Below are 20726 nucleotides of genomic sequence, written 5' to 3' on the forward strand. Positions count from 1 at the left end.
GCCTGTAGGAATTATCAGCAATGTATGTCTAGAATGATCACATGCAATGATATATACATGTTTGTTTTAAATAAAAAAATTCCTTCCAGTAGCACCTTAAAGACCAACTAAGTTAGTTCTTGGTATGAGCTTTCGTGTGCATGCACACTTCTTCAGATTCTTTAGATATGTTTGTTTTAGTTAGTGACCTACACAAGGCCTGAAGAATTAAGAGATCCACAAAGCCAAATGCAGCCCACCAACCATAAATGGTTCTATAATGCTCCTGGTATTGCTGCTTGCTTGGAGCAAACAATGGGATGATCAAGCACATGACAGGCCACTTTGCTGGGACTGCATTTGACTTATTGTGCCACTAATTGTAGAAGCCAGTTTTAAGTACACGTAAACGAAGTTCTGCTGAAATCAGAATAACTTAAGACACAGTTCATACACTAGATCTAAGAAGAACCTACACGTGGGCAGAAAAGTCGATTAGATATAGCAACTGTTGGTTCGGACAAGTGCTAACTAAAAGCAGTCACACAATCTGAGTCCGGTTCTTTCAGTGTGTCTCTCTCCCCCCTCCCCCATGCTCCAGCATGCACTAGGGTTCTTCTTGCACCATGAGGGGGAAACAAAGAATTGCGAAATTTCAGTAATTTCCTTGTTTTGTCATTTCTTTTGTGCTCCAAAATGAATTCCTGCACTGCTGAAGAATGAGTGAGGGATAGCAGCAAAGGAAGCGTGTTGGCATGGTGCTCTCAAGCGGATTGTAATACCTCTCAGAACAAGTAGTTGCTACACCCAGCCAAATGTTAACCACATGGAGTTTCTTCTTACATCTCCTGTGGGAACTGGAATTAGTAATATTTGAAATTGTGATTTTAAACCTATGTAACTGTGTGCAGGACAGCAACAGTCGTCTATAATCAAAATTAAACTTTATTTTTTGAATATATCACCTTGTACCTTATGCTTATCCTGTTCTTGTCTTTATTCAAAGTATTCAGTATTTTTTTCTCATTTGTTCTTAACTTGATGTCTGAAAATTCATTGCAGCTGGAGATCAATGTGACCTGCAATAGTTTCTTTCATTTATTCAAAATTCTCCCATCTTGGCCTTTTCTAAATATTTAAATTATATTTTAAGCACAGCAGTATTACTTTTGATACCTCATAAGGCCTTTCAGGATTGCTAGCACAAACAAACCAGGAAAGTATGATTGGGGTTGCCCTGAAAACCAGGATTGCAAACCAGGATTAAATTTTGGTCTTCAATGTTCAATTGTACAGCTAAGTGCAAACCACAGTGTGCAAACCATATATTGTTCACGTGTATGAAACCTGGGGTAGATCTACACACAGGGGAAAAAACCACTAAATAAGTCAGAAATTAAATCGTTATAGCAAAAGAAGAAAAAAAACCTTATGGAAAATCACATACAAAAAATTCCTGCTCTCTGGCACCAGCTGGTGTTGCATATTTATAACGCATTCAAATCACTGTTTCTTTGCTAATGTAGCTGAGCCCTGGTTAGGAAATCAGCCCTTTACAATATATTTCTAGCATATACAGTACAGACTACAAGGAGTGATCAGTGGCTAGGCCAGAACCACATCAGTGTAAACAAGCAAAGAAAAATAAATCAAGTCAGAATGTGATAGATTGGGGGGGGGGATTGTACCCACTGCAAAACTAATGTACAATGATTATTTTAAGAAGTTTAATTGGGAAGTGTTGCAATATCTGATTTACGAAGTTTGGCAAATGGCAGGAGGAACTTTTTATAAAATAGCCTGTGGTAATATTAATGGACTAATTAATTAATTAATTAATTAATTAATAAGATTTCTTAACCACCTTTCACCATAAGGTCCCAGGCTAGGTTATAGCTATTTAATCTACCATTACAAAAACAGATAAAACTTGCAATTCTAAAACAAGTACAGTGGTACCTCAGGTTACGGACGCTTAAGGTTACGGACACTTCAGGTTACAGACGCTGCTAACCCAGAAATAGTACCTTGGGTTAAGAACTTTGCTTCAGGATGAGAACAGAAATTGCGCAGCGGTGGCAGCGGGAGGCCCTATTAGCTAACGTGGTACCTCAGGTTAAGAACAGTTTCAGGTTAAGAACAGACCTCAGGAACGAATTAAGTTCTTAACCCGAGGTACCACTGTAACGCTATTCCTAATGGAACACAACAGGGTTGGATTCAGGCTTAGTCATGGGATTTAAGTCTTCATGACTATGTAAAGTATAAATTTAAAATGGGATTATATGGAACAGCTGGGATCCAATAGTGCCCTTCTGCTGGTAGAAAGCCTGATTTCAGAACGGTCACTTACCGTGCCTCCTTGGTGAGCAGTGGTTGCGACCCAACGCAGCGCCTCCCTTGCTGCTTGGATGCAATGTGCTACTTTGAGTGCAATACGTCCCCCTCGGCCACCGTGGAGGCTCACGGGTTCCCACCAAATCCATTGATTCAAAAGAGCCAATCCGCGGCAGCCTTAGGGGGGCATGGCTCAACAAACAGACCTGTGGGAGTCAGGCTTCACTCAGGTCCGCTCAGCAACTATAAGTCCCAGCCACCCCTGTCCTCCTCATCTAGTATGCCTGGTACAATGTGATGCTACACTACAAGATGCCTTCCACCAGCTTGCGCAAGAGCTAACGAAACAGCAAGAAACCCTTTCCTCCTTCTGCTCACGATATTCATATTTCATTTGTGTAACAAAATTACCAGTTCTTGTAAAGTCTCGTTTCCATGAATCGTAAAACACTTTTTCATGGTGTCAAATGCAATATAATACCAAGCCATTAGTCGTCCAGTTTCTGTAGGAAAAGAAATATAAAGCACTTAGCACTCTGGTGAGTCAGGTGTAGTGTTCCATCCATTTTTCTCCCTGCATATCATAACCCTGAGCAGACTTACCAGTTTTTAATTACTCACCTTTAGAGAGCGGAGACAACACATCATTAAGCAGATTTAACAACAGTACTGTGGCTTGCTCCGATAACAGAATTTCAAGTATTAATATTAAAGGGAAAAATTGTTCCCATTTACAACTATGAAATCACTGAACTGATATAAGAGCTTTCCATGCTCTCAAATTAGCATAAAGTGGCAGAGGGACACTTCTCCCAACAATGTACTTCAGCAGTATCAACAGTTCTGTCTGGTCTGGCCTAATGACCATGCCTATCTTGGGAACCAATATGGGCATTATTGCAGCTTTCACATTCTTTGCTGCCTAATGACTAATTCTGTGGCTGAACTCCACAATCCTCAGAAGAACTTTGAGCACTAGTGGGACAATTTAATCCTGAATGTGTTTTAAACCACAGCCTTTGGGCATGTATTTACTGGCACCAGTTCTTAACTTCTTAATGCACCTGATTTGAAGCCATTTTCTATTTTCTCTAGTACACGCTTGCAACATAGATGTGTCAGCAAGAGGCTGCTCTTATCATGGAAATCGTAAGGAATGACAGGAAAGGAACCCCTAAAATATCTAGGGCCCTAGCCATAACAGAGGCAGTGCCCTATCCAGAAAACATTCTAAACACTAAAAAAAATAAGCTTCTCACTTTTGTAAGTTTTAAGTATTACCTGTTGGCTTGAAATAGAGTTTATCATCCATCTTGATCAAATCAAATGCAGATAAATCATTCAAGTTCTTCAAACATAATTCTGTTCAAGTAGGAGAAATAATTGTTAGTACATGTAGGGAAAAAAGTTTGGTACGTACCTAAGGCCATGTTCCAGCTAAAATTAAGCACTTTTGGGTCTAATGGAATTTGTATGAAATTTAAACAAGCTTAAGTCTTCTATTGATATCAATACAAGTTTAAAATTGGCAAGTAGTAGTTGCTGGACTGTGCTCTCAATAACTAACATATTTTAATCAAACCCTTGGTGAGTTAGGGACTTCCCCTGCATGTGAAGACAGGCTCCTGCAGATTGAGCAGACAAGAATAATACTGGGTCCAACAGTCAAGAAGGCCATTACTGCACATGTTGCAGAAAGAAGTGAGGGGCAGATGGGGCTCGTCAACCTGAGAAGGTAGTCCATCTAGGAGAAGGAAAACTCTGGTCCTAAACCTCCTCTGCCTTGAGGCATATCTTTGGGAGAAGAAAGGGCTAAGGAGTAAACTCTACATTAAATCCAGAGTAGACTCCCTAAGATGCTTGGATGGCATCTTGTATGCCTCCTTCTGCCATCTCCTATAGACAAGCTGGTGCCAGATGTATTCCTTTGGAACACATCAGTAAGGCCAAGATGTGGGTCTTGTCTTCTGGGCAGCCCAGGACCTCCATACACACTGCCCAGGGTTGAGTCCCAGAGAGGTCACTTTGGTGCTGCAGCACACAATAGAAGTGGGAGGCAGCAATTACAAGTTACTGGTTTCTGCAGCCACAGCAGGTACTGTGATTCTCCAGTGGTTTAACTTCACCTTCAGATGTGCATTCCATTGTTTCTCAAGACAGATGGATGCCAATAATAACAAATCAAACAAGGCCCAGCTTAAACTTTTTTTAAAATGGTAAAGACCTTGCATGGTAACCTGCTGCCTATCTCAGCCATTTTTAAAAGGGCTGTACTTTCATTTTACATCTTACTTTGTTGTGAGGAAAGCCGTAGATCTGAAATGGAATCTAGATGGATATGTCAGTCAGGTGAAAAGATTATTTAACAACTTACGTGAGTATTACCTGAACTTTGAACAAAGCTGCTACTGATAAATGGTATAAAGAAGAAAGGATGTACAGGCTTAATAGATCACATAGGAACTTATGTAAAATGCATGGTCTTTTCAAGCATGGTGGAAAGTGCCTAACCTTGCAGTTTTGCTTCAATTCCACTTCTGTCCAATCCAGTTGGAAAACCTTCATCAATGGAAACATTTGCATTTGATTATGGCTTTAATTTGTAAGAACTCTCAGCTGTTATATGCACTAGAAATCTAAAAACAATATATTTATATAATGAACATATATGGGGACCTACCAGCCATGAGAAATAAAGGGGTTTTTGAGATTTAAGATGCATCCAAGGCCATAGCCTGGCTGACTGCTCTTCAATTCTAACGGGGTGTCTGGTGGGCCCTGATGTGCCTAGTGGGTTATTCATGTTTCTAAGGTGCAGAACTATTGTGCTGTTTGTTGTATAAGTTCTTCTGTCTTCTTCTGTCTCCTTTAGTAGTAGGCTGATTCTTGCTTGACCAAAAGTGGGGTGCTACTCAACCAGGACTTCTATAAGCTCCATTCAAAGGTATTGGTGCTTATACAGATTCAGTATTTAGTGAATTACCGTATTTTTCGCTCTATAACACGCACCCGACCATAACACGCATGTAGTTTTTAGAGGAGGAAAATCCGTAGGCATGCCACCCGTAGGCATTCCCTCCATAACACGCACAGACATTTCCCCTTACTTTCTAGGAGGAAAAAAGTGAGTGTTATGGTGCAAAAAATACGGTATATATTCAATCCCCAAATCTGGTTTAATGCTTTCTTAAATTTGTTGCTGTTGTTGTTTATTTCATTTATGAATCACTTCCTATGAGGCATCTCTAAGTGATTTACAATGCAAAAAACACATATATAAAAGAATCACATATATAAAAGAGCTAGAACAAACTGTATACATAAACCCAATTTTTTTGGCATAAAATATTACACAGATATATAATCAATCTCAAATCTAACATATATACTAATTGGGGTAACAATATTCAATTAGCACCCAGAATTGCAGTTAAGTAGGCTGAATGGGGTTGCATATTCATTGTATTGTACATTTAAAACACATCCCTCTCCCCCACAAAAGAATTCTGTAGTTTGTAAGGGTGCTGGGAATAGTATCTCTGGAAGGGGTAAACTACAGTTCCCAGGATTCTTTGGGGGGTGTTGTTCTCCTGTCACAGCTCTGAAATGGTCCTTTTTGTGTCAATGAACTATACCATGCACTGATTATTTATGAGCACACAGCATAAGAAGCTGGAATAAGAATGAAAGCAAAGGCTTAGAAAAACCCTTATTTTTTGTTTTCCTAGCTTAAAATATCTGCCTATGCAGAATGTATTATTGCCTCCCAATGATATTTCTTCAGTGTCTTACTACATAAATAAATCAGAAGAAAACAATTGCATAAATCTTCATCCTGCAATTCTGTTGGCTATAACAAATACTGTATGCACCTTTGTTTTAAGGAGTAGCTTATTATTGTGATTATTTTCCCATTTACTAATAAAATGGCTTCACCTGTATCTTGAAAGAATCAAAGTCAGTGTGAAAACAGATGTAGAGAAAGGTGCTAAATGTCCTAACTGCTATCATTTAAGGGCATTTCAACAAAGCAACTATTCCGTTTACCACTTCTTTCCTTTCTTTCACAGCTCTGAAAAGCAGATGTTCCATGTACAGAGAGATCCTACTGTGCTGAACACCCTAGAATGCCTTATGCTGTGGTGTTGACAGCAAGTAGGATCAGTGCAGAAGCAGAAACTCTGCCTTCAGGGGGGAAACAGATCTCTTTTCACTTGATAGGAAATGTTTTTCTGAATTTTAATGTTCTTTTTTGATCCTCTATAAAAACAAGTCTATTTAACAGAAAACCAGAAATGCCACACACTACTTCACAAAAGTGATTTGTCACACAGTGGTTAATAAATGTGAATTGTATTTCTTTTTAAAGCAGACTTGCGACTTCATACTGACAAGTGGAGGTGAAATGCCAGCACCACCTTTTCGTGTGCTCATTATGTTTCTATCAGCTACTGGGCAGTGTTCAAAGTCTTTTTACAAAGCCCTGAACAACTTGAGACTAGGTTGCCTGAGACCAGTTGCCCCTGTATTGATTATAAGATCACTTTGATCACTTGGGGAAATTTTACTCATGGAACCGCAGCCTACAGAATATCGCAAGGCATTTTCCACCATTGACTCTACACTGTGGAATGTCTTTCCCTCTGCTACACTGAAACGTTATCCATCCATTGCTTCAGAAATATTGTAAATACATATTTTTGCTCAGGATTTCCCTGACGTCCAATACCGCACCTAATTATTAGTGAATTTCTGATTTTCTTTGTTTTTAATGTTGTATATGTTGGTTTTCGGTAAAAAGGAAAAGAACAAAATATATGGTATAATAAAAGGAGAATTCACTGAATGCCTAGATCAAGGCTCGGGACAAGTACTCTTTGGTGAGAGAGCCCCAGGAGAAATTTGAAATCACAAAACATGAAGCAAAGTAAAGCATGGAAATATAGGCTGTTAGAATTCCCTTCTAAGTTGTTTTCAAAGTTCCCCACTTCCCCTAGCATAGAAAGAGACCATTTTTTAGGATGTCAAAAATGTTTTACTTACAAACTCTTCAAAGGTCATATTCATGTGCTATTCCATACAGCAGCAAAAAAAAGACAGGTAGTATAACTTATGTTCCAAAATGGTAAATGTTTCTAAATCATTTGTACAGAAAAACAAATATGGCTTGCTTAAGTCACACAACATCCAGCTTAGACCTCCTCACTGGTAGGGTTCACGTGGCAGAATGGAGAACAAAGAGTTTAGTAACCCTTCCTCCCAAGGTGAGGGGGAGTGACGTAGCTAAGCCTGGCAGAATCGCTTACTCTATGGTCTTAACACCATGCATTAATTAGAGTTAAGCATGTTGGTTGTATGAAGCTCATTTATCCCACAGTATCTCTATGCTCTACTCCACTACTTCAGCCTTGTTGCTAGATCTCCCTGGTGTTAAGCGGCTTAGCGGATCAGCTGATAAGCGGCTTAGTGGCTTGGGAAAAAGGAAAAAAACCCCGCAGGAACTCGCAAGACATTTTCGTCTTGCGAAGCAAGCCCATACGAAATTTGTTTTGCGAAGCAGCTCCAAAAGGGAAAACCCTTTCGTCTAGCGGGTTTTCCGTCTTGCGAGGCATTCGTCTTGCGGGGCACCATTGTATCAGAAAGCACTAAGAGAACTTCAGGCTCTGTTATTATAAGACATGCACAGAACTTGAAAAGGGGGCATATTAGGAAGACAAATGCAATGATGCTGGTATATGTGATTATGACAAAATGAGGTAGCAAGGATTTGAGCACAACTCACGAAAAGGCTTCAAAAGTTTTCATTGCCAAAATCTCTACTGAAAATGAGAACTCATATAAGACAAAAGAAGATGCCACTAATCTTTCCTGTAATTTCTCAATATACCTAATTTATTTCCCAAGATGTGACTATTTTATTGCAACAGACCTTATTATGCCAAATCGTAGCATATTTTAATTGAACACTGAAGTCCAGAAAACGTTAAGAGTAACCAACCATAGTGAGCTGGATTCTTCAAAGCTCTGATGTAAAGGAAAGTTGATCGTATCCATTCCAAAGCTATGTTCACATCTGTGATGGTGTGGAGCACAATTTCAGCATTTAAGTGTTCAATGAGTTGTGTGTGCAGACTAAGAAAACCAGAAAGCAAATGCATACAAATGAAACATATCAAAAGTCTTCCAGTGGCAAGCAGTACATTGCATTCTTAAAATAGTTTAGGCAACTAGAGGTTTGGGGGCAAAATCCATCACCTCCATCTTACCATCTGGCTACTAGAATAGCCCTCAATTCCAAGAATCACCACACTCCTCTATTATGCTGAGGCTCTATAAATTCCTTTACCCTTATGCACCTCTGCTTCTCACTTCCATGAGAGTATGGGAGACAGCAGCTGAAGATGTATAAGCAATAGATCTTTTATTGCTTCTTAGGTAGAGCTTTCCAAACTTTTCAGCTTGGTGACACACTTTTTAGACAGGCATCATTTCACAACACAGTAATTCAGTTTTACTAGAAAAACCAGAGGTTAAACTTAACTCCTTTCCAGCCCCGGGAGGAGTGCGGGGAGCGTTCGCCCAACACATCTACACACTGCAGCCAACACATGAATGTGTCGCAACACACAGTTTGGAAAGCTCTTTTCTAAGAGATTGCGTCCAATTGGTGCCTCTTCACTGATGGAAGGTTTCTCACAGGCATCTAGTTGGCCACTCTGAGAACAGGATGCTGGACTAGATGACTAGATGCAGGATCAGGCCAGTGTTCTTTCATTTTAGCGGAGTCTACCAGCTCCAGAACAGAGAACCAAGGCAACCTTCAGCGATTCCCCACTTATCCTCTACTGTCCACCACTTCATCTCGCATGTTGTTTTGAAGGTTTCCCAACCTTCCACAGCAGATTTAGGGTAGGGGGTGTGTGAATCACCAACAATCATTAATTCAACAATGCAAGTTTCCACATCAATGAGCCATCCATTAGCTGAGGGGCACCAATCAGATAGCACTCATTTCACTGAAAATTAATCCTAGGAACTCTCAATAGTAAAACAATACAATAAGGAAGTTTTAAGAAAGCCTCAATTAAATGTATTTTCGTTCTCTTATTAGGTTAAATGTTCATTGCTGTTTACAAGAATATCAACACACATGCACCCTTAAGGGATGGTCTGATCCCCTGTCTGATACTATATGTGCCCCCAACAGCTGGGATTTCCCATCCAAATGGACTTGCAAAGTACAGCTCCAGCAAAGAGCTCTGTGTGTGGAAACCTGTTTCCACACACATATTGCCTATGTTGAGTCAAAGTGAATAATACAATGTGATTTTTACTATGAATTCTAATTTGGGAAGCTTCTGACTTGCCAAAATTTAAGTGCAACAGAAATTACACAAAAAACCTGAAATTATTATAGGAGTGCACACCTAAGCAAATTACACATGCTGTTCAGCTTTTCTCCCAGCATTTTAATTTTTAATTAAAAGCAGGCACAAGGGGCTCAGAATCTAGACTCTTTCTCCAAATCTGTATCTCCCTATCCTATCATCTCTAAAGCTGCTCTTTACCCTTCTAGAGAGAAAAGGGTGCTTGTGTTTATTTTCTTCTTCTAGTTTGCTAATTTCAAATTAAACACTGCACTACTGCACACAATTATATAAATGGGACCTAGAAGCATATAACCATATGAAGGATTGCAACACAAAATTGTTTCCGTTCTACGCAGATTATTATAGAAGAATCAAGGAAAACGCTGGTGTGGATTTTTGTTTGTCTTGTTGATTACTATTTCCCCACATGCTGGGACTATAAAGATTTTCTAGCTTCCCCATAGGCCTATCCTCATGATCCATCAGATAAATTTCTTCAAGATAAACAAATGTGTTTTAGACTGTAATTCCAACAACATACAGAAAAATGGCTCAAGTTACCTGCTTTCTATTGTATCTGCACCATTTAACATCTGAACATACTTGTCTCTAGTACTTATCCTTGTCATGATAACTGCTGTGGCTGTTGTATCAAACTGGAGAGGAAATATATATATATATAGAAGAATGCTTTAAACTGAGTAGGCAGTAATGAAACATTTTTATGGCAGTGAAAAATATAGGACTATCAACTAACGTGAAGTTCAATCACTGAAATATTTAACCAGATCAAAATTCTGGGCAGGAGGGTATCCCTATCTGCCTGATTCTTTTGTACAGTGGGACCACCACTTATGCGTAATTTACTTATGCAATCATAACCTTAGGTGTATGGCAGATAGATAGATAGATAGATAGAGTCGTACCTTGCTTCTCAAATGAAATCTGTTTCAGAAGTCAGTTCAACTTCTGAAAATGTTCGGAAACCACGGCGCAGCTTCCGATTGGCTGCAGGAGCTTCCTGCACTCATTCGGAAGTCACATCAGATGTTCGGGTTCCAAAGAACATTCGCAAACCGGAGCACTCCTTACCAGGTTTGTGGCATTCTGGAGCCAAAATGTTCAAGTTGCAATAATAATGATGATGATGATGATGATAATGTATTATTTATACCCCGCCCATCTGGCTGGGTTTCCCCAGACACTCTGGGCGGCTTCCAACAAAATATTAGAATACAATGGTCTGTTAAACATTAAAAGCTTCCCTAAACAGGGCTGCCTTCAGATGTCATCTAAAAGTCTGGTAGTTGTTTTTCTCTTTGACATCTGGTGGGAGAGCGTTCCACAGGGCGGGTGCTACTACTGAAAAGGCCCTCTGCCTGGTTCCCTGTAACTTGAACCGCCAGAAGGCCCTCAGCGTTAGACCTCAGACATTCACAAACCAAGGTACGACTGTAGATGATAGATAGATAGATAGATAGATAGATAGATAGATAGATAGATAGATAGACAGATAGACAGATGAGAAAATCCATTGCGGAAATTGCTTTCAAAGCCCTCTGCCTTGCTTACTAGCCTCTGGGAAGTAAGCACAAGGGCCTGTCGCAGGGCTCTCGCCCGACCTTCCCAGAGCCCAGCATGCAAGACAGAGGGCAAGTCCTACTCCAGACAGGTAGGGGTGGTCAACAAATTATCAACAAAAGCCTTGAAAATGAAAGAGATCCTGGCCTCTTTCCAACTAGTTTTGTCTGTCTTGCTCATTGCATTTCAGGTTTTTGGGAGGGTGGGAGCAGGACTGCAGAACCCTGTTTACGCAGAGGACTACCTAGGGTCCCTTGCACAAGGAACTGTATTGGTGCTCCCCACCCCATAAGAAATCACTTTACCACATACACCTTTGAGCTGCAGTGCAAGGAGGACAGGAAGCTTCTCCCACGTCTGATCTCGCCACAACAGCAGCTGTGCAGCACCACACAAATATATGTCGTATTCTCCATAGGCTAATAGGTGATTTTTGTGCTGGCCTGTGCCACTGGCGGGGACTGGTTTCACCAACTCCTAGGTATGCCTCTGTATTTCTTAAATTTGTTTCCCATAGATGTGGATCCAGTATATCAAAAGAAAGCAAGAATGCTTCACAAAACTTATACCGTGTTTAGATGTTTTCAAATGTGAAATATCCTGTGAATTGTTGTTTTTTGTAGGAGAGTGTTTAGGTTTGATTTTGTTTGTAGATGTGGGATGGTTGTTTTTTTTAAAAAAAAGATATTTGGTCGATATTTCTTAAATAAATAACTTGGAAGCTAATTCAGCTTGCAAACTGAAGCCAGTAGCATCAACTTTACATTTCCTAGTAAACAAGGCTATATTAATTATTCAGCAATAAACTCTACTGTGCAAACTTCACAAGCAACTATAACTACAAAATTTTCACTTATCATTTTTGCAACATTGCCTCTGTAAGTGCATGGCAACTTTTGCTATGATTATAATAAAAAATGGCTTTAAATAACAGATGCAACTTACTTGAGGTCTTCCTGCTCGCCCAATCATTTGCAAAATGTCCGTTTCACTGTATTCCTGAAACATTCCTCCAACATAATGCATTGTTGATTTTATAACTACCAGGTGAGCTGGTAAATTTACACCCATAGCAAGTGTACTTGTAGTAACTGCAAACATTTAAATGTTTTTCAAAGAATTTGGATGTTTCATAAAGCAACAGACATGAAGTACAATTCTGTAGTGTTCTGACTATTCCCAGTATACGATCCATTCATATCTCTCTCTCTCATTACACATGAACATCCAAAAACTGGTTGTTGTCACATGCTTCCTTTGAGTCCCCACCCATATTGTTCTGAAAGTTCTGTGATGTCTGTGGTGCAACCACAGTAGAAATACTGTGTATGTTTCTGGTCACTGCATCTCAAAAAGGATATTGTAGACCTCAAAAAGGTACAGAAAAGGGGCAACTAAAATTATCAGAGGGTTGAAATAGCTTCATTAAGAGGAAAGGTTACAGAAGTTAAAGGTTCTGGGTTTAGAAAAGGGGCAAGTAAAGAGCGCATCAAAGAGGTGTATAAAATTATGCATGGTGTAGAAAAAGTAGTACAGATTTATAATAATAATAATAATAATAATAATAATAATAATAATAATAATAATAATAATTTATTTCTACCCTGCCCCAGCCACTTTGGGCGGCTTCCAACAAAAGATTAAAAATACATTAAAACATCAGTCATTTAAAACTTCCCTAAATATTACAATTCAGGGTCACCCAAGCACAGAGTAGTGGCAGCTTAGAATGGGCAAAATGAAGGAGTTTTTAAAATTTGTTTCTGCAAGATGTGGAGATGGCCACCAACACACGTTTAAAAATGCAGATTCACCAGACTCCATGGAACTGTTCACTTTTATCAACTATTTCTCAAACTAGTATTATCTCTGTAAACATTATTGTTGAAATGGTCGCAAATTGGGTTTTTGTAACCCCATCCCTCTTACTGCAATATGGTATCTACACTGTTTGTTCTCATATGCTTTGTACTCACAAAGAACTGGCAAGACTCCCATATTGAAAGTTGCTTCAATGATTTTTCTATCAGATGCCTCTATTCCAGCATGATGATAAGCTACTCCATAGGTCAAGAGATCTATAAATGAAAATCAGACCCAAAACATTACCAGAACATCTTGGGACAAATACATTAACTTTTCTGCAATTGGTATACACTGCATACCCCTCAGTCTGGCTTCTTTTACTGAATTTGCAGACTTTTGTAATCTGAAACAGAGAGAGAGTGTGTGTATCACAATTAAACATAAATAAAACACCATGCAAAAACCATCAATAGCAATTGCACATATTTCTTGCTTGAGTAATGAACTATACCATTATTTAAACCCTTTGAACTGAATTTTGTGAAATATCAAAACATAAAAATTATCCCTAGGAAAGTTCAAGTATCAAATGGGGGGGGGGGCAGGGAAACACTGGATTGTGGACTCAGAATTTTCTATGGCCCAAGTAACAATATCCAGAATAGCTCTGTTTATAAAACTGTCTTATGCTACTGGACTTCATCATACATGAAGAACAAACTATCCCATTCATATATTCAGGACAGTGAAGGAGTATGATTTTTCCTCTTGTTTTTACTGCCTCATATCTCTTCCCATGCAGCGACATCTTCTTCTTTTGCCTGCCCGTCCTTATTGCAAGGGCCAGTGAATACATGTTTTTGTTTTCCAGAAGGGATATACATCTAGGAAAACCTTTGCTGGAAATTAGGCTTCAAGTCAAAATAGATTACAGCACTCTAATATCTGATGTGCTGTCAGTACACCTGCTTCAATAAAGATGCATCATAATTCTTCATGCGAGAATCTTCAACTTCCTACTAAGTTTCAGCCAGCATTGGGGCTGCTCTATATCAAAGGCTAATCTGAGAGTTATAACATTTCCCCTGCCAAATATATTCCAGCTTAGTTTTCAGCTATCTTTACTACCACTCTTCTCTCAAGGAGCTCCAGTTGGCAGGGCTGGGTGGCTTAATTTATCCTGATGACAACCCTATAAGCAGCAGAGGCTAAAAAATGGTGGCATACCCAGGGCCCCACATTATGGCTGAGAAGGAAGTTGAACATACAGATCCCTACAGTTGGTTGGTTGGTTGTAAGTTGCTTTGGGCAAGATAAAGCAACCAACCAATTTAATAATAATAAATGTCAGATCTTGTATCATTGCAATGCCAGGTCTATCACCCAGGTTTGTTTTTTTAGGTGCTGCCTAAAATACTTTATAAAACAAATATTCACATGTCTTCTGTGCCCAGATTTCGTTCCTGGATTTGGAATTGTGCTAGAAGCAGAGACACATCTAGATGTACACGTGTGTCATATACTGGGATGTCTAGAAATCTGTACTGCCCTACCTGTAGGCTGTATTTGCTTTCACACTGAAATCCAGACAGATTTCCAGTCTCAGGCTGCATAAACATTCGATGCACAAAAGTTAAGTGAAATGGGGTAAGGGAGCAAAAATGGTGGTTTTACAGAACACAGTTTTCTGATCAGAATAACAGCCTTCAGTTTATTGATGTGGACTTTTACAGGGCATCTATAGGACAATTTTGTGGCGACTGGGCAAAAACTGTCCTTGGTATCTACATCCCTGTCGTGGGTATACCAAGAGATTCATATGGACACTGCTCTATGCAGATCATAGATGAACAATCTACTCCAGATATTCAAGGGAAAACTGCCTAGAGCAAACATCAATGGTAAGCACATGCTTTACTGTACACAAATGTACTCATATTCTCCAAACATCCACTTGAAACACATGATAAATGAAAAGTATCCTTAGCAAAGTCACTTTTAGTGACAAATGGCATATTGGGGTAGGTTTTGTTATCTCGTCACCATAAGAGCCTATAAGCTACAAGCCTTGGGGCTACTGATTTTATAAACATATCATTATAAATTGGATAGATTTCCACAACTTTGCTACATATGTGACTGAATACAAAGAGATAGATATTAAAAGCAAGCTTGTCTTATAAAAAGGTACCTTTGTTTCTGTTCAAGACTCATAATAAATTTTGCATCTTTTGCTAGGACAGAAGCCGCCTGCTGTACTCCTTTCCTTGTGGCACAGAACTGTAAATAAAAAAACCCATGAAAACCCATTGTTTGTACTAATAATGCTAGAATATACACGAGAACATTACAATCACAAGGGAAAGGCGCAATATATACCACAAGGGTTGGCTTTTGTTCAGAATACGTTTGAATAACACTAGCTACTTTGTAGTTAAGTGTTAAGTCAAATTTGAATTCCGTTTGGTTGCTACTGGAGGGGAATCCAAGCACGATTTTGCGAAGCTTCACTGGTCGGTGTCTTTCATCTATTTTCAGACATACAGCAGGCCCCTTGCCATCTGAAAGCCATTCTGCAATCTTTAAAGAGAAAAGAGAGCATGTTAGGCTTGAAGCTGGAAAATAATGCCTTGGGCTGAAATCCTGAACGTACTTGCTCAAGCAGAGCTGTTTAAGTCATGGAAGTTCTACTGACACAAATACTGTGTTGGTTATTCAATGTGCTCTTCTCTGTTATGAATATAATTGCCATAGAATTTTACTGTACTTTAGACCACATAATACTGACAAAGGGTTCCTGTGGATAGGGCAGACATTTCCCTCTGTGAGAGAGGGCTTGTTATACATTATGATCAAAGGCGGGATGCTATGTACTCAGCATTGTCTAGTACTGCATTGTGCGGGGGGGGGGGTTATATTTCATGAACATATACCAGACTGATGGGAATTGTAGTCCAAAACAAGCAAAGTGTCACAGCTTCCCCATCCCTACTTTAACTGGAAATGCCAGGGATTGAAACTAAGACCAGCAGAAGGCAAGGTATGTATTCTAGCATTGAGGTGTGAGCAATCAATAGATTCTGAGGGGGGAAAGCTCAACAACTTTCAGAGTGTCCTGGTTTTTACTTTTTGAAATATGGCAATCCTAGCTTATTCATGTTTGTTGTGGGTCGGTGGACAAATGACGGTGCTTATCTCATTTTGTACTGTGTGTGTATGTGTGTAGCTGAATAGGGGGGAAACACCTCAGCATTTTGAATTCTAGAAATAAAATGCTATTAACTTTGCTTACATCATCTGCATTTGGGATTGTGGCAGAAACTGCCACAAACCTCATGAGAAGTACTGCGTCAGGATTCTCGAAGCCACGTGAAAGAGAAGACTGAATAGTTTTCATCCGACTGACAACAACTTCAAGAGTAGCACCACGGCTCTCATCTTTCACAATATGTACCTATTGAGTTAAACACAATTGTATATGAAGTACAATGCCCTGCTTTCAATCACTTGCATTTTAAAAAAAACTTGTTATTACTTTACCTCATCAATGAGGATCAATCTCACTAGTTGAACTAAAGAGTTATCTCGCCACTTTCTAGTCATGCTATCCCATTTTTCCTAGTAGAAAAACAAACAAAATAATAATAATTATTATTCATATTAATGGTGCAGTCCTCCACTATCATTCCTCCGTTAACTTTTAATGAGATTTTCTGAGAATAGTATTTGGTGATGTATATTGCTATTCTTATGAAAAGAATGCTATTATCAATCTATTCAATGCTGAAGTAAAAGACTACTCTGGTAGGTCCTTGTTCCAAGCTAAGGACATTTTTATGTTAGAAATGGTGTAGATCAAACCCCCAAGCAGTAAATCTTTCACCGTAATCCAATAAAGTATGCAATTTAATTCTCCTTCCTAAGTTTTTAAAATGAATTATTGTTTAAATGATACTATCAGATCACATGAAATTTGGCATAGGAATAAAGGTTTCTCATACAATGCTGCACAAAACAAACATAATACATTTTGATAAACTATAAATTAATCAAACTGCTTGATAAAGCTAAAATATTTTTTTCAAGGGATTTTGAAGTTTTCCAGTCATTTCCTAGCATCACAAACTGATGGAAAATGTTTACACACAAACAACAGCATGCATACGAAATATTTTTTTTATGTCTAGTTAAGTATCTTCATTAAAAAAAATCAAATGCAATTAATTGGACTGTGGAACCTACTGGTGTAGTCAAAATAATGTGAGCATGTTGTATTTCAAACAAGTCATCCATTGCCGTATCTCCTGTTAGTTCCTTACAGACGAGTCCAATGGGTCCAAATTTTTCTTTCCAGTCATCAAAACGCTGACTGCAGAGAGCTTTTATTGGAGCCACTAAAAACAATACAGAGTAGTTGGAGAATAGAAGACATGAATAAACAGGTCGCCAAACACATTGCCTACACTGATAAGATTTCTGAGTGAAACTAACTCTCCCCATCCTTCCCCCTCTTTTCCGACAAGTCAAGATCTTTATTCATTCCTGTACCTATTTGAGCTGGTCCTAGAACTAGATGAATCCACCCCCCATAGATTTTGAAAATTGCAATTTTACTTATGTAAGCAACAGCATATGGGTGAGTCATATTAATTTTATTATAAAACCAACACTTCTAAATAGCTTTCAACCTTAACTGTGTCCAGTATAGGTAGATAAAGCTCCAGGGGGCAACAAAAGCATTTATAATGTTATAGTTTCCGGGTGCCAGAGTTTGTGGATGTAAGTCTCCCATAATTCAAGATTTGACTAAACTATGCCAAACATGGAAAGCTCTCTGGGTTAAGCTTATGCTACCGAGGCAGGTCAGCTTGGCAGAGCTAGTTGAATGTGGGCCATTGGAGGAACAAAGGCTGGTGATTGGCTGTCATTAACCCATCAAGGAAGCCATTAAGAAGGCACTGAGGTACTAGACAATGGGGGGGGGGCTCCAAGAGACAAGAAGGGTTTAGGATTTCAGGTTTGGATGACATAGGCTGGAGGGAAATAGTTTAACTGGGTTAGCAGTGACAAGGAGGAAGGAGTGGGGCAGAATGCGATATGGGCTGAAAGTGGCCAACTGTAACAAAGAGAGGGAGCATGGAGGATCTCTCTGTCTTTAGATCCCAGCCTGCGGTGCCCATGGGAGAGGTAAGGGATCCTCTGTATCAGTTTAATGCTGGGATTTTCCACCATCTGACTCAGGTTGTATATATCTGTAAATAAACCACATATATTAAAGACACCACAGTCTCTGCTGTACCTCAATGCCCAAAAGGAAACAAAGACCCTGGTTAAACACCTGGAACTTTTCTAGAATCTCTCACCACTCATGGAGACTGGGGTGGGGTATAACAATAGTATTACAAACTGTTAGAATCAGTATGTTTCATTCCTTTGGATAGAGAGAAGGGTGTGATTTAAATGCAATAAATAAATAAATGAAATGGGCTTGTCTTTACTTTCTGAAGGCAGAACTACATGTTATACTGGGGAACCTGTGTTTCATAAACAGATGCAGGGCTTAAGGGTACTGGGGTAGTGTTTTGAACCTGGGCATCCAACAAAGCCTGGTACTTTACCTCCTGCATTACTGACCTCACTCTGCTGCAAACCTGGCTGAATACAATAAAAGGCTGCCACCTAGACTATGGAAATTGTCAGCTATAAGGCAGCTCTGATCTCAGAGTTTGGCACAGCAACTTGTCACTATGAGTAGTAGCAGCGGATTCCTACTGCATTTCCTTGCTTTTGCCGTGCTTTGCCCTCTGTCTTCCCTAGGACAGAACTGCTGGCCCAGTCCTAATTACACCTCTGCCATCATAGATTCCTGCCTTCTCAGAAACGTGGGCTGTGACCTGCCTCCAACTATGCCTGCAACGCCTTTGCCTGTTAGGACCATATCCTTGTCTTGACATCAGATGAACATTTAGGAATTCCAGTTTGGAAGGATGGCTAAAATAACAACTTCAACAACTGTCATGTAGATTAAAAAATAAACCATGTTTAGCAATGTGACAAACTTTGTTTGGACATGTGTCCATATTCATCAACAAAACGATCATGCGTAAATATCAAAATAATGTTATCATTTTTTCTTGATAATTAATAATTATTAACTTAAGCATATGGCATACTTACCATATACAACTTTAATATTTAACCAAGGCATTTGCACTTTGATTAATAACCTGATAATTGCAAGCTCAAATATCACAGTTTTTCCAGAACCGGTGGGCGCACAGATCACAAAATTTCTATCTGTGTAAAGGAGCTAAAAAAGAACAACTAATAGTAAGTGGAGCACAAAATCAGGTGCATATATTTTGACAAGTAGGTTTGGAATAATTTGCACACAATCAGCTATTTATTAATGTATTGATGCACATACACTCAAATCATGAATGATATAGTCATTAAGGCATGTCATTTTATGAGGTAAAACTTAATTTCTGAAAATTTATTCAATGAGGGGTGTTTAAAATAGGTTTGGGGTATAAGGAATTCTAATCTGCTATTATTTTTGCTATTGGACAACATTTAGTGTGGTATGTCGACGTCAAAGCATATAATCTGCGTTCAGAAAATGAAACAAATTTCAAATTTACCTTCTGAAAATATCAGGTAATGCTAGATAAATAAATAGTATTGCAAGTACTTGGCAATCATTTTTAATTATTTCTATACAAGTTTACACATATTTTACTTGCCTAGCAAAACTGTATTATATTAATTTAACCAAGATGTCTTTTGAATTCCCAGGTCATGTTACAACTTTGGAATTTGAAAGTTGAAGAATTCAACATGCCGTAACAGCTAAGTTCATTTTTTTTAAAGACTACCTTTTTATGCATCAAATACTTTTTACTTTACACAAGGACAAAAAAGATAAAGTGGAAGCAACAGTTTTTCCTTGCGATCTGCCGCTGAGCAATTATGAAGAATATATGGCACAGCTAGGGCCATTATGTAGCAAAGCCTGCTGTAGAGTTGCTAACACAAAACCCATTTTCAAGTCTCAGGAGGGAGCCATGCACATAGAAGATGATAGGCCTTGACAGTGGTCTATCATTAAAAATACACAGTAAGATTTGTCCTTCAGCATCAATTTCAGAACAAATCATCCCTTAATGATCTGTTTTTTCTATAAATTATATGTAGCTTAAGCAGCCACTTGTGCAAAGTTCTAATGTTATAAAGAATAAACCTATTTATTTACTACTTTGTTACCAGAATAATAATAATAATAATAATAATAATAATAATTTATTATTTATACCCCGCCCATCTGGCTGGGTTTCCCCAGCCACTCTGGGCGGCTTCCAAAAGAATATTAAAATACAATGATACATCAAACATTAAAAGCTTCCCTAAACAGGGCTGCCTTCAGATGTCTTCTAAAAGTCTGGTAGTTGTTGTTCTCTTTGACATCTGGTGGGAGGGCGTTCCACAGGGAGGGCGCCACTACTGAGAAGGCCCTCTGCCTGGTTCCCTGTAACTTAGCTTCTCGTAGTGAGGGAACCGCCAGAAGGCCCTCGGTGCTGGGCCTCAGAATAAGGCCAAAAGCTTTAAAAGGTTTGCTCTACTGTATGTCAGGGATGGGAAACCTGTGGCCCT

The 20726-nt window shown here is 39.0% G+C and overlaps 1 protein-coding gene across 5 annotated transcripts in view; it reads right to left on the reverse strand.

Moving 5' to 3' along the window:
- HFM1 (helicase for meiosis 1) overlaps positions 1–20726 on the reverse strand; it is a 50900-nt gene that overhangs the window by 17985 nt on the left and 12189 nt on the right. For all 5 annotated transcript variants that reach the window (XM_081193948.1, XM_081193947.1, XM_081193946.1 and 2 more), the window contains exons 8-22: positions 19251–19383; positions 17316–17467; positions 16614–16691; positions 16366–16527; positions 15453–15653; positions 15265–15353; positions 13433–13476; positions 13244–13345; positions 12213–12358; positions 10248–10342; positions 8315–8448; positions 4828–4875; positions 3598–3678; positions 2728–2819; positions 952–1058 (exon numbers count right to left, since the gene is read on the reverse strand). In XM_081193948.1, coding sequence (XP_081050074.1) covers positions 952–1058; positions 2728–2819; positions 3598–3678; positions 4828–4875; positions 8315–8448; positions 10248–10342; positions 12213–12358; positions 13244–13345; positions 13433–13476; positions 15265–15353; positions 15453–15653; positions 16366–16527; positions 16614–16691; positions 17316–17467; positions 19251–19383 — 1664 coding nt within the window. The remainder of the gene's footprint in view (positions 1–951; positions 1059–2727; positions 2820–3597; positions 3679–4827; positions 4876–8314; positions 8449–10247; positions 10343–12212; positions 12359–13243; positions 13346–13432; positions 13477–15264; positions 15354–15452; positions 15654–16365; positions 16528–16613; positions 16692–17315; positions 17468–19250; positions 19384–20726) is intronic.

The sequence above is a fragment of the Podarcis bocagei genome, assembly GCF_964188305.1.
Source record: "Podarcis bocagei genome assembly, chromosome: 5".
NCBI lineage: Eukaryota > Metazoa > Chordata > Lepidosauria > Squamata > Lacertidae > Podarcis > Podarcis bocagei.